This window comes from Chaetura pelagica, unplaced genomic scaffold (assembly GCF_000747805.2).
Source record: "Chaetura pelagica isolate M959 unplaced genomic scaffold, ChaPel_1.0 scaffold470, whole genome shotgun sequence".
NCBI classification, from domain to species: Eukaryota; Metazoa; Chordata; class Aves; order Apodiformes; family Apodidae; genus Chaetura; species Chaetura pelagica.
The window spans coordinates 1,057,851-1,071,877 of NW_009951911.1; the positions used below are offsets into that span (position 1 = coordinate 1,057,851).

Sequence of the window (14,027 nt, forward strand, 5' to 3'; positions counted from 1 at the left end):
TGGGCCAGCACCTGACAACCCTTCTGGGGAAGAGATTGTTCCCAAGATCCAATCTAAACCTCCCCTGACACAACATGAGTCCATTTCCCCTTGTCCTGTCACTTATTCCTTGGGAGAGGAGACTGACCCCTCCCCTGGCTCCAACCTCCTCTCAGGCAGTTCCAGAGCCAGAAGGTCTCCCCGCAGCCTCCTTTGCTCCAGGCTGGACACCCCCAGCTCCCTCAGCTGCTCCTGCTCAGACTTGTGCTCCAACCCCTTCCCCAGCTCCACTGCCCTTCTCTGGACACGATCCAGCCCCTCAATGTCCTTCTTGTGGTGAAGGGCTCAAAACTGACCCCAGGATTCATGCCAGGGCTAGAGAGGAATGAGGACTACACTGTCCTCTGGCCCCACTCAAACAGCTGGTCCCAGAACAATCTGCCCAACAGCATCTGTTAGGATGGCTTCATCACCCACCACTGTAAGAACCAAAGGAAAAAGGGAAGTAGAGCTCATCTGCATTTCCTCAAATACTACAGAGAAGATGGTGAGCAAGACTCACAGGATTTACTCTCAGGAAGGAAGAGATAGAAGTGGACATGTCCTTTGATAACAGTCCTGGGAATCTCTGGGGTGGAAATTACTGCCCTGGCAGAAGTCACATCTGTTGGGAGGGCTGAAATTTCCATTTTCTGTTGTAACATTTTTATGTTGCTGTGACAGAAGCTTCATCCTCCTGTGACTGCACACAGTGATAGTCAATTTTTAATCAAGTCCTGGTTACCAAGACTTATGCAAGGATTACTAGGAAGGGAAGCTCAGCTACAAGAATCATGTCTAAATAGTAGCTGAATATTCTACTACCAAAGTCCAAGTCAGCCTCCAAAGTACTGCAGGAGCACAGGGACAAGCCCCAGGATTCTTGCTGAGGCAGGAGACAGGCAGAAACCACACACATGCAATCACAGCAGCACAACGAGCAACGGCTCTGACACACACCATGTTGTTCAAAGCAGCAGAAACAGGTGGAAATAATCCAGATGGAACAGGAAAGAGTTTTTCCTGAAGTGCTTCACACTTCAGATTGCTGACAATATTGTCCTCCACATAAACCCAAGATTTTCTTAGAAATCTAGCATCCCACAAGGTCAAATGCAGCCACTGGAACTCTGGGTAGAGAATCTGCAATTTGTAATCCCCAAAAGACAAGTACACCATGACAGTCACAACCAAACTGATGCAATGAGATCTGGCCTTGTTCTTCTGGATCTTCTGACTCCTTCCAACTAATTTCAGACATGGAATGTGCTAGCAGGACCAAGCAGCCAGACATGCAGTTCACAAAGAATGCGTTACCAGCCACTGCACTACCTTCACATTCCTTGAGCAAATAACCTGTCTAAAAGATTTAACAGCAGTGCTGCCAAAGTAAGTGCTGATACTTTTCAGAGATCTAGCACAGTATGCCCATCATCATCAGCTCAGGAAGTTCAGACACTTCATTTTCCACAAGGCATGAAGTGTAATGAATATCATGACATATGCACCACTGATAGACTTTCAGTCCCCATGGCACAAAGACTGTCTCTCACTGGGTGTTGCCTTGTCTGGAAGTACCACACCAATTTTTCCTTTCAGGGAACATTAGAATGAACTAACTGCCCAGCTGTCAAACAGGAGAAAGAGCCTGAAAGTTCAGGTTGTTCAACTTATTACATTCAGTAAAAGTGAGTCTCCCAGTAAAGATGGCTCTCTTGGGAAGACAAAAAGATTGTTTCCATTTTTAAGGCTTATGGAACACTAGCATCTATCTTCAGTCACTCAATTTTGTTGCAAAACCGTAGAGCAACACTTACCTGGTTTGTCTTTTGCCATTAAGAAGCTGCTGTGCAACTGAGGCACATTTGTCTGCATCCTGTGTCACCAATCTGAGGTGTCTCAGAAGATCATTGTCTGGAAACTTTTTGATTTCTGATTCTTCTATCAAAGCCTTAAAACTGATGAGACCTTTTGGGAAAGACAGTAAGTTAGCAAAAGTCCCCCTTTCTGATGGATTTTCAATGGTAAGGCTGAATAACACATTTAAATGCATTTCTATTTCAACTTGAGTTATATTTTGTGTCAAAGTGATTTGCAGTCTTCTCACACAGAGACAGCCTAGCAGAATCTCTGGGATTATTGCAGCTAAAACATTTACTTTAAAACTTGAATCCTAGAATAGAAATCATAAATTATTTCTTTGGGTTGTCATGTAAGCATGAGACAAAAGCTACTAAGGTTCAGAAACTCAAAACTGAGAAGCTAGCCATTTAAAATGACATATTGCAGACAAAAGATAAGGCACTCACTTCTTTTATTGTTAATTTTTGCCTCCAGAGCTTCATTAACAGTGGAAGCCCATTCGTTGTAGGACTCCGCGCGCATCTTGAGGGCGTTCATCATGGGATACAGCTCCTCCAGGGTGTAGCGGTACCTGCAGGGAGCACAGAAACCAAACTCCTCAGCAAAAACTGGGGGGGGAGGAGCATCAGGATTTACTGGTCCATACAACAAATTATTACATAGTGAGGAATTATCTACTGTGCCCCCAGGGGTGTGTGATTAAGGCCTACAACCATACCAGGTTCTCCTCCAAGATAACAAACATTGGAATCACTTCTATGATTGAAGCAATTGTGAGATTATGTAGGACAAAACATAGCAAACAACAGGAAAGGAAAGATAGCAACAGGAAGGAAAGCTAACAAAGCAAATAAATATTCCTCAGCAATGACTGGATGTAAGGGGTGATGACCTTCTTGCTATAAATAAAAAAGCAAACAAACTTATTCAGTAATTTTTGCCTTTATAGAGCAAGAAGAGTTGAATGCTGGAAAGAAAGAGTCTTTGTCTACAAGGACAAAAAGGGGACATTGTTTTGGGGTACAGTATTTGCAAAGGACTGAGAGAAACAGAACACAGGCACCAGCACCACTGACAAAGCAGATCAGGCGCGAAATTATCAGGCTGCAACAGCTACACATACGATAAACACCTTCAGAACACAGTATTATTTGCTACCTAAAGCTTACCCCAGTTTGTATTTGAAGGTAGGACAGGAACAGAGTTCCTCAACATGATACAAGCACGCCAATAATCCAGGTTTACATGGACAATAAACAGCAGACATGAAACAGGTGGTTTTACACTTCAAGCACTGTCGCTCATCGTCAGGAAACAGCTCAAAAGACACTCTCTCTGAGTCGGTCACTCCCTGCAAAAGAAGGTTACATCACTTCAACGTCTAATGAAGAGGTGATTACTCCAAGCTAAAACATCATAAGCTAAATCTATCAAAGGGATAATAACTTGAGAAATAAGATCTTAAAACCAGGTAGACAGATCGCTTGGTTAGTGCAAAATCAGCTATAATGAACAAATTATTGAAAGAACAGATATTACTTTAAAAGAGACATTCTGAACAATATTAATAGGCAGATGCTAAAGCCAGATACACAATAAGTGATCCTTTGGAGTACCCAAGTGGCCCACTGAAACCCAGACTGCTGCTCAGGAAGGTTCCCAGCAACTCTAAGCCACTGCCAACACAGAACAAGTCCCTGCACGTCTCCACACCACCGTTCCAACCGCCCCTTTGCTCAGTACAGCACCATTCCCTCCAACTCACCAGTTTATCCACCTTCTCACGCAATTTCTTCTCTTCCTCAATCATAATAGCCATGTCTTTCTGAACCGTAGATGCTACCACAACATCAAGATCATCTGCTTTGGAAGCCATTTTACAGATCATCTCATCGTGGGAAAACACGCAGTAGCGGCTCAGCAGCCGGTAATGCTCCACGCACTGGCGGCCCAGGGGCAGCTGCAGGGAAACCAGGGAATCAAGGCAGAGCTCATTCAGAAAATTACATGAAGATATTGATATTTTTTTTTATGCTAATAACAAAAAACTATCCAAAAATTACAAGTCCAGCTGGAGCTCAATCTAGCCACTACCAGCAAAGACAATTAAAAAAGGCTTTACTAATATATGAACAGCAAAAAGAAAACGAGGGAGAATCTCCATCCCTTATTGGATATGGGGGGGGAATATGGCAAACAGGGATGAAGAAAAGGCTGAGATATTAATGCCTTCTGGTTGGAAGCTCCATGGCAGAGAAAGACCTGAGGGTGTTGGCTGACAGTCGACCCAACATGAGCCAGCAGTGTGCCCAGGTGGTCAAGAAGGCCAATGGCATCCTGGCCTGCATCAGGAATAGTGTTGCCACGTGGAGTAGAGAGGGGATCAAACCCCTGTACTCAGCACTGGTGAGGCTGCACCTCGAGTACTGGGGTCAGTTCTGGGCCCTTCACTACTAGAAGGATGTTGAGTTGCTGGAGCATGTCCAAAGAACAGTCACCATGCTGGTGAAAGGTCTGGAGAATAAGTCCTATGAGGAGAGGCTGAGGGAACTGGGATTGTTTAGTTTGGAGAAGAGGAGGCTGAGGGGAGACCTCATTGCTCTCTACAGCTCCCTGAAAGGAGGTTGTAGGGAGGTGGGAGTTGGGCTCTTCTCCCAAGTGAATAATGACAGGACCAGAGAAATGGCCTGAAGCTGCACCAGGGGAGGGTTAGATTGAACGTTAGGAAGAATTTCTTTACCCAAAGAGTGGTTGGACACTGGAACAGGCTGCCCAGGGAGGTGATGGAGTCACCATCCCTGGAAGTGTTTAAAAAAAATACAGATAATAGTGCTTAGAGACACAATTTAAGCACTGAACAAGTAAATCAGGTTATGGTGGGGAGAGGCTGGGTTATGTTTGGACTTGATGATCTTCAAGGTCCCTTCCAAGAGGGCAATTCTAGGATTTGATAGAAGGCCAAGACAAACCCTTCTAGCAACAATGTTCTGATTTCAGAATGTAAAACTAGATCAATCAAGGAACTCAGTTCTTAGAAACCAGGATAGCTCCTTTACAGCAGATACAGCTTTTCCCTCCTGAACCCAGGTAAAAAACTTGCATTCACTACTTGGAAGAGACCATTATTAGGGGCAATTCAATCAATAAACCAAGTGATCCAAGCTAAAACTACACAGAGGCTGGGAAAGTGTCACAGGGAAGCACAGGGATGTCCTGGCACAGGCAGGTTGCTGAGCATGTTGGACCTTCTCAAGGCATGTGGCTGTTTTATGCAGGACATGAACTGTTGCAGCAGGAGAAACTTACTGACTCCCTGATGCACTGAAGTCCCTCACTGACCCCAGGCAGAGGAAACAATTAATTATGAGCTGGGCAGGTTAATCAAAGGTTTATTTTAGAAGTGTTGCTCCCCAGACAGATAGTGATGATCAGGTTACAATTAAGTGACATGTCAGAGTTGGGTATGAAACTCTTGGCAGGACAAGAGGAAAAACAAACCAAAACAACTGATACATGAACAAAGTCACAAAGCAGAAAGCTTTCTTCCTGTTTTGGTCATCTCCTACTTCTAAGTGATGGGGTTTTTTAAGACTAGGAACATTTTTAGATGGGCTACATTTACAAATAGCCGAGAACTTCTTTTGGGGAAAAAAATAATGACAAAAGGAGCAATTTTCTTTTACAAGAAAGGAAAAAGAGGACTTTTGACAAGGGCTGGTAGTGACAGGACAAGGGGGAATGGATTAAAACTGGAAGAGGGGAGATTTAGATTAGACATTAGGAAGAAATTCTTTCCTTTGAGGGTGGTAAGACTTTGGCCCAGGTTGCCCAGAGAAACTGTGGCTGCCCCATCCCTGGCAGTGTTGAAGGGCAGGTTGGATGGGGCTTGGAGCAACCTGGGCTGGTGGGAGGTGTCCCTGCCCATGCAGGGGGGTTGAAACTAGATGATCTTTAAGGTCCCTTCCAACCCAAACCAGTCTGGCATGTTACATTTCTATGATCATTTGAAATACCAGTAGCTTCAAAGTATCTTTCTGAGATGAGGCAACACCGTGTGTCTGCAATCTGCTGGGGAGGAGAGATTTTGAAGCAACCATCCTCCATTTGTTTTCATTTTAAGAAGACAAAAAACTTCATAAATTATTATGACTTAATAATTGTTATGTGTGGCTGTCTCTGTTGTTTCAATGGGCTGAGTGAAGCTCACTGGGAATAAAGTACTGGTCTGTAAACCTTCTGTTTGAACACTAAGACTTTCTGCTCCCTTCTCATTAAGATAATCTTCCCTAAAAACCTCCACCCCCTCTCCTACCCAAAAGGATGGACTAACATCAGATGCAATTCTTATTATCTTTTCCCCAAGAGGACTATCTAAGTCTGTAATTGTTCTTAATGCCTGTTACATTTATTATTTGATTTAATCACAGAAGCTATAGTAGAAAAGGAGTCCAAGCCAGCTTTGCTCTTCACTGTAGAAAGCACCTCTTGGAGAACTCCAGTGTAATAAACACAAGAATTTTTTTCTGGCTCTTGACAATTGGAATGAAATTTGGGAACAGAAAAGGAGCAGATTTAGCAGCACTGGTGCTTCTCCTTCTGAGCATGCACAGAGCCTTGCCTACCTCTGGCTGTAAAAGATGTATCAGCCCTAATATATCATTTCAAACTGAACCTCAGGGACCAGAGAAAGCCCCACAGTTCATTACATAAAAGAAACAGAATCACAGAATGCCTTGGGTTGGAAGGGACCTCTAAAGGTCATCTAGTCCAACCCCCCACAGTAAGCTGGGACATCTCGCACTAGACCAGGTTCCTCAGAGTCCCATCAAGTCTGACCTTCAGTGTCTCCAGGCATGGGGCCCCCACCACCTCTCTAGGCAACCTGTTCCAGTGATCCACCACCCTCATATTAAATAGCTTTTTCCTCGTGTCCAATCTCAATCTACCCTTTTCTACCTTAAAACCATCACCTCTTGCCCTATCATTACATGCCCTGAGAACAGCTCTTCCCCAGCCTCCTTACAGGCTCCTTTCCGGTACTGGAAGGTCATTATAAGGTCCCCCTGGAATCTTCTCTTCTTCAGGCTGAACAACCCCAGCTCCTTCAGCCTGTCTCCATAAGAGAGCTGCTCTAGCCCCCCAGTCACTTTTGTTGCCCTCCTCTGGACACGCTCCAACAGGTCCACATCCTTCTTGTGCTGAGGGCTCCAGAGCTGGACACAGTACTCCAGGTGAGGTCTCATTAGGACAGAGTAGAGGAGCAGAATCACCTCTTGACCTGCTGGCCACACTGCTTTTGATGCAGCCCAGGATGTGCTTGGCCTTGTGGACTGCAATTGCACATTGGTGGCTCATGTCCAGCTTTTCATCCACTAGTACCCCCAGGTCTGTTTCCACAGGGCTGCTCTCCAGCATGTCACCCCTGCACATGGCCTTGTTGAACCTCATGAGGTTTGCCTGGGCCCACTTCTCCAGCTTGTCCAGGTCCCCCTAAATGGCACCCTCTGGAGTATCAAGTGCACCACCCAGCTTCGTACCATGGGCAAACTTGCTGAGGGTGCTCCAAATGCCACTGTCAATATCATTAATAAAGATATTAAACAGCACTGGTTCCAATACTGACCCCTGAGGGACACCACTTGTCATCATTTTCTATCTGGACATTAAGCCAAACCATCAGCAAGACATTGTGCTTCCAGCAACAGGCTCCTCCTGATCTGTGGACCCAAGCTGTGCTTTAGCAGGACATCAGAGCTGCAGATCAGGTAGGAGCAATGTTGGGTGAGCCACACTTTACAAAACACTATTCTTGGCACATACCCAATCAACTGTGCAGAAGTTCACAGCTTCAGCAAAATTGAACCCCTGATTGAAGCCACTGTGATAAGCTCTTGGAAAGGTGATCACAAACTCTCCAGCACACTGATTGGTTCGATAGACCTAGGAGAAAAGACAGACAAGCATTAGGTCAGACCTAAACAGAGCTGAAGGCTCTGAAGATGAATTTCCAGTTCCTAGTCACTTCTGTCATGACTTTGGATAGTCGCAAAACATAAGCCCAAGAATGACAAGTGGCATTTGGTAACTTGTCCCTAGAAAGCAGAGAGGTTTCAATCAGCCAGACCTGCACTTGAAGGCATTTTAAGCCAGCTGTCTGTGCCCTTTGCTGTGCACACTCACCCAGGGGAAGCACAGACAAGGCTCTTTTCAGCCTGGAGCTGAAGGGGAAGACAGATTTGGAACCTACTCCAAAGTTCCTACTGCTGTAAATCTAATGCTGTTTGTGCTGGATCACCAGCATGAGAGCAGGCACATCCTCCTGCAACTTTCCATTTTGGAGTCTCTCACACCACAAATTTTGCCACTTCTTCCCAATTTTCCTTTCAGTCTCAAGGTCAGCTAGTCAAAAGCTAATTGAGTTGTAAAGGGACATAATTCCCATGAAAAATCTAGTATGGAATATGATGGAAAGTGATGAAAAAACATTTTTAAATATCTAAGAACTTCTCTGGGAAAAATAAGAGGATGTGGATGACAAAGGAAGAATGGGGTTTGACCCCTTGCCAGAAATTCCATGACCAAAAAAAAAATGGTGTCTGATTAGACAGACACAGGAAGAGCTCTTGTCCTGTTTCAAAGGTCAAGACTAAACTTCCCAGCTGAAATACAGGAATAGGAATATTCTAAGATGGATCTCCAGAGAAGACTTTGCCAAGGAATTGCAACAGCAATGACTCCATTGCCCATCTGTTCACACTGGCACATTATAGTAGAGAAGGAAGATACAACACACATGAAAACTACCCCACCATCTCTGTAATAAAAGTGGTTTCAATTACTAGCTTTGAAGTAGAAATTAGTGCAAATGAAAGAGGGTTGGGTTTGGGGGAGTAGCACAGGAGTCCAACAACATACAGGCACTCCGTGGGCCATCAAAGTATTCGGGTTCATTATGGTGACAAGTTGGTGCAAGAGATCTGGCTGAGATTCAAATAGCTCTGGAGCAAGCTTCTTCATTACATCCTCCAGCTGTTCAGCTGCATACCCTGGGGCTCCATACCACGTTTTAGGCTCCCCCCTGCAAGATTATTAAAAAAAGTTAAATATAAGCAAGCTTGTAAGTTACATTTTCAGTCTTCCGCTTTAAAATACACCATGTCAAAAGAAGGGTCTATCACCAGGAAGGGATGCAGAGGTGATGTACCTTCCTGAACCTTGACAGCTTACACATGGCCCTCCTCCAGACCTCAGTTTTTAACTGCCTGCATTTCTGAGCACATATTTAAAATATTCTGGGAGAAAAATAAAAAGACTGAAGAAGTCCTCAGTGAAGTTCTGCTGATTCCAGCACCACTTCAAAACATAAGCTGTTTGTCTTTTACCATGAACACAAACTCCCTCTTGGATCAAACAACCAAAGACACTTCTTTCTGCCTTGTGCATAATTGCATAAAAGCAACATGTAGTAAGTAGAAATTAAACTCTCAAATGATGCAAAAGACTTTTGAGGAAAAAAAAAATCCACATCCAGAGTAAGAACAAGGAACTTTTAGCAACAGCTGAACACAATTCAAGCCAGCTGAGAAAATTAAGATTACATAGATGTGTTCCAGTAGATACTGGTTCAGGTTCACAGTGGAGCTGGCTTCCTGCAGCACAAAGATGACAATGCCTTCCAATCCCTCATCAAGAACAATGCCAGAAAAGGTTTTCAGAAAAAAGGATAACAGGCAAGTCACCTTCTCCCAAGACTCTTGAAGAGCTGGCAGAGTAAAGCTGACCCAACAGTTCTTTTTTTTCATAAATCAAGAAGTAATTAGGAAGATTACAGAAGAGAGTGAATCCAGAAGCATCTCTCTAACACCTAGGAGTTTATTCCTGTCCTCAGACAGCAGTTCTGTTGTGGTGAAGAGGACAAGGAGCAAGAGGGGCTGTGGAAGGGCAGTTACACTGGTACCACAGAGAATAGCACGAGTCATCACTGTGCAGTATGGAATGACTGTGCAGCCTGGCCATCACCTTGGAACAACTCTATGAATTCATGATGACCACTCACAACTAAAAACTGTCCTGTGTCCTGACCCAACACTGGGTCAGTCAAGAATTCTGCTCTTTGGTGTGTGTCAGTGCCAGGAAGGGGTGGCAGCAGTTCTGAACTATACTAAACTTGGACAGGGATACTGGTACCAAGGGTCTCTAGACTTCAGGAGAGCAGATATGGAGAATGACAAGATTCTAAGGAATGTGGTAAGGTGCCAGCCCTGTGAGGGCAGCAGCCTGCAGAATAGGTGAAGGTGACAGCTCTTTCTACACTGCTGCCTGACAGCTTCACATCCCTGCTTTTAAAAATACCAACATCAGTGATGGCAATTCATCCTCTGACCAGGATCTTAATTATTTCTTTGGAAGCATCTTCAGAAGCAAATATTTGTTTTTTCTCCCTCTACCACCTCAAGAACCAACACAGGACAGGGTCATGCAGCAGAACTATTGCCTTCAACCCGACAAAGGTTCTGCTGCTGTAGCCTGGCTCACTTGGGACTGCCTGCTCAAAATACTGTCCCAGGAGACAAGGTCCTCCAAGGTTTGCGGGAACCCTGAAGATGGACACTCCCAGTGTTCCACAAGAGTAAGTCCTGCCTTCTGAAATCTTTCCACAGTTTAGAGCTTTGGCTCTTCAGTGGCAGGTTGTGAAGACTGAATCTTCTGCTCAAGAACAGTATTGACATCAACTACAAACTGCTCTTAAATAGGCTAAATCCCCCAGACTTAAACCTCTTAGTGGAAGGGAAATACAGAAGAATATCTACAAATGAAAAGACATGAAGAACTTTCATACTAAAAAAAAAATTAATTAAAAGCAGGCAGAGCAACTTGCACACCTGTCTGTGAATGTACATGTGTGTGCACAGAAACATTATCATTATCTGGCCTTGCCTGCAACCACAGATGCAGTTCAGGAAAAGCTATGGAGCCACCATGCCATTCTGACAACAGTGAGGGAAGCTCTCCTTGAAGGAATGAAGTTTCTACTGCAAACAAAACATCTCCTACCCAGTTTTCAGACCAAAAAAAAAAAAAAAAAGAAAAAAATTACAAGAAGCACAATTTTTACAGGAGAATCCTGATCACTCATTTAATTACCCTCACTCAAATATTTGTTTTAACATACTTAAGTGCTAATAAAGCAAGCAAATTAAGTCACTGACTACTTGGCCTGTGCTACAGCAGGAGCTGTTTTAAGGAGCAGCCACTGAATAACCAAAGACATGTTCTACTGGGATGTGACTTTACCACATTGCTGGAATACTTCTGTGAACAAGGAAAGGGAAAAGGCTTGACAGATTTCAAGAATAACGCAAACTCCAGAAAAGCTGTTGGAAGGTGAGAAGTTTAAATCCAATCTATTTAGAATATTACAGAGATGGCAAAGATCTGTCCTGATTACAGTTGATAATTGTCTGCTTGATGAGAAGATTTATGATAGAATGGTCTTTCTAACAGAGAAAAAAAATATGCAGGATCCTAAGGTTGTTAGTTGAAGCTAGATGATTTTTTAAAAAAAATAATTTGCATGGTTTTTAGTTTTACATTGAGCATAATAAAACATTTGATGGAGTATCTGCTGCAGCTCTCATGGATTTTTTAGAACTGGGAATGGATGTCTCTTTCCAAAAGCAAATCAATGCAGGAATCACACTGTGTCAAATGAAAACCCTGCTGATACAGGACTGCAGGGGTCACTCTGGCCTGAACTCTATGGATCTGGCTTTAGTCCACTAATTAAAAAGGGGAAGGGGGAATGAAAGGGAGGTTGTTTCTCAGGCTGAGTTTATTCTCAAACTCACCAGTGCAGATAGTTAATGGAATAGCTCCAGTGGTCTTCTATATGCCAACAGAATGAAGAAAAGCACATTCCTACATAGAGCCAGGGCAGTTTCATTCCACATATGTCTGCAGTGATGTGAGCAAGAACAGATTGCTCCATCACAGGCATGTTGTTTAAATTCCAGCCACTATCAAGGTATTCCTGAAAATTGAACAGAACAATCACAGGTTTCTACAACATGAAGTAAAAATTCCAAGAAGATAAAAGTGCCAGAAGAGCAATAGAAGAAAGGCATGTTTCCCCAACTGAAAAAGTATAAGAAGCAGGTCAATTAATCAAACAACAAAAGCTCCATTGTCCTTGCTCCTTTCACAAACCTTATCTGACCTGCTTTGTTAAAATGAGATTTTTGTTTGTCTGTTTGGAAGTTGTTTATTAACTTCTAGGATAAACCTGTGGCTTTCCATGTCTGATCACAGAAAACTTTATTCAAAACTCTAATGTAATTGTCCTCTTCAAATACTGTGCCAGATGCACAAAACAAACAATTTGCAATCCAGTTCCATTGTCTTGCTTTGTACCAAAGAGACTTACTCAATGAAGAACTGCAGTGGAAACATACACAATATGAGACCTACCTCTTCTTCTGGTCTAACTTTAAATTTCCCACCCCTAACTGGGAAGCCACTTCCAAATTCCTTTGAAGCAATATCAGCTCCATATTCTACTGTCACATCCTCTTCAATGGTACTAACAAGTCTCCAGAATTCTTTTTCAACCAGCTCAGTGGGGACCATCTAGGTATGAGAAGACAACAAGGTGCATTCAGTATATGAAAAGCATGTGCATTAAAGCTCCTCCCAGGGAGGAGCCTCCAGTAGCTCAAACCATTTCCGTCTTTCAAAATCATTTCAACAAGAGAAAAAAATAATGCAATGTTCTCAGGAACAGGCGATAGAGACATTTCTTCAAAAATGAAACGAAAAAAACCCCACAAAACAAACCAAGAAACCAGCAGAACAAGGAATCATGACACCAGAAAGAACAAGGATTGAGGATGAGCCTCTGATTTGGGGATTTAAACCATTTAAAACTGGAATTCCCCCCTCCCTCTCAAAATGTATGTATTTTAATTAAGCACACACACAAAAAATGAAATCTACATTCTGACATCAGGATAAGTGCAAGAACATACATGTACGGGCATGTTAAAATAGTCTGACTTGAATGCATCGGCCATTTCTCCGAACGTGCGCAGTGTATAATCTCTTGCTGCTTGTTCAAAACCAAATGCTTCTTGAGGCTTATTACACTCCTGTAATTAAAAGAGAATTGTTTCTATAATGTATTAATAAGACCATATGTGCTCAGATTTCACCTAAATGGGCTATGACTGCAGCATCTGATGGGTAAGAACACAGGACACCTGACCAAAATGAAATGGTCACCTCAAGTTGCACAGAGTCAGAAGAACTTACTTTGCTTAATTCTCGAAACCACAATCCTAATTTATTTATAAATCTGCATAAATATTAATTAACATGACCAATTTCTCTTTCCTCTAGTAGAGCTAAGTGGAAAAAAATGCATAAGCCTCCACACTGAAGCACCCAGCTTAAGCAACCACTTTAAATACAGAGGAAAGGTGCTAATTAAAACTCAATGTATTCAATTTTTGCCTCCGAAATATTCAAGCAACAGCTTTCCAGTCTGAAGCATGCCCAGTCTTCATTTTAGCTTTATCTTTTATCACCTTGTTTGCACAACCTGAACTAAGAAACAAATGGTACTTTCAATCCTTACAATCATTTTTTTTAAAAACCCCACAAAATTAAAAATAATCTTCAGCTTAACTTGTATGTTTTCTTGCGTTACCTGAGCCAGACACTGGGGACACCTCCAGTCTCCTTTGGGAACATCGTGAAGGGGTGGAATCAAACAAAAAGTGTGGTAACTGTCATCACAGCCATCACACAGCAGGAGTCGGTCCTCATCGTTCCCACTGCCACACAGGAGACACACGTACAGATCCACCTGTAACAAACAATTGCCAGAGTGGGAATTGGAGCACTTCAGGAAACTCCTGGTGAAAGAGCAGTTTGGTAACTCAGTTGTTTGTGACATTGGCCAAAGCTTATTTTCACCTCATCTCTGAAATGGAAATGAGACAAGCAAACATATAATATTTGTATACACGTTTAAATAATCCCACTTTGTCACTTAAGGAAGGACCACTAGAGTTGCAAGCCTCTCCATGTATATTTTTCCCAAAAGACAGGTTTGATTCCCTGGCCAGGACAGTTTACATCAGCAGCAC

At 43.1% G+C, this 14,027-nt stretch overlaps 1 protein-coding gene across 1 annotated transcript in view; it reads right to left on the reverse strand.

Annotated features, from left to right (window-relative positions):
* KDM5B (lysine (K)-specific demethylase 5B) overlaps positions 1-14,027 on the reverse strand; it is a gene marked incomplete at its 5' end in the record, with an annotated part of 50,414 nt that overhangs the window by 20,467 nt on the left and 15,920 nt on the right. The window contains 10 exons of the mRNA XM_009994402.1: positions 1,836-1,986; positions 2,328-2,452; positions 3,051-3,232; positions 3,647-3,841; positions 7,702-7,821; positions 8,797-8,959; positions 11,730-11,911; positions 12,349-12,507; positions 12,906-13,025; positions 13,586-13,744. Coding sequence (XP_009992704.1) covers positions 1,836-1,986; positions 2,328-2,452; positions 3,051-3,232; positions 3,647-3,841; positions 7,702-7,821; positions 8,797-8,959; positions 11,730-11,911; positions 12,349-12,507; positions 12,906-13,025; positions 13,586-13,744 — 1,556 coding nt within the window. The remainder of the gene's footprint in view (positions 1-1,835; positions 1,987-2,327; positions 2,453-3,050; positions 3,233-3,646; positions 3,842-7,701; positions 7,822-8,796; positions 8,960-11,729; positions 11,912-12,348; positions 12,508-12,905; positions 13,026-13,585; positions 13,745-14,027) is intronic.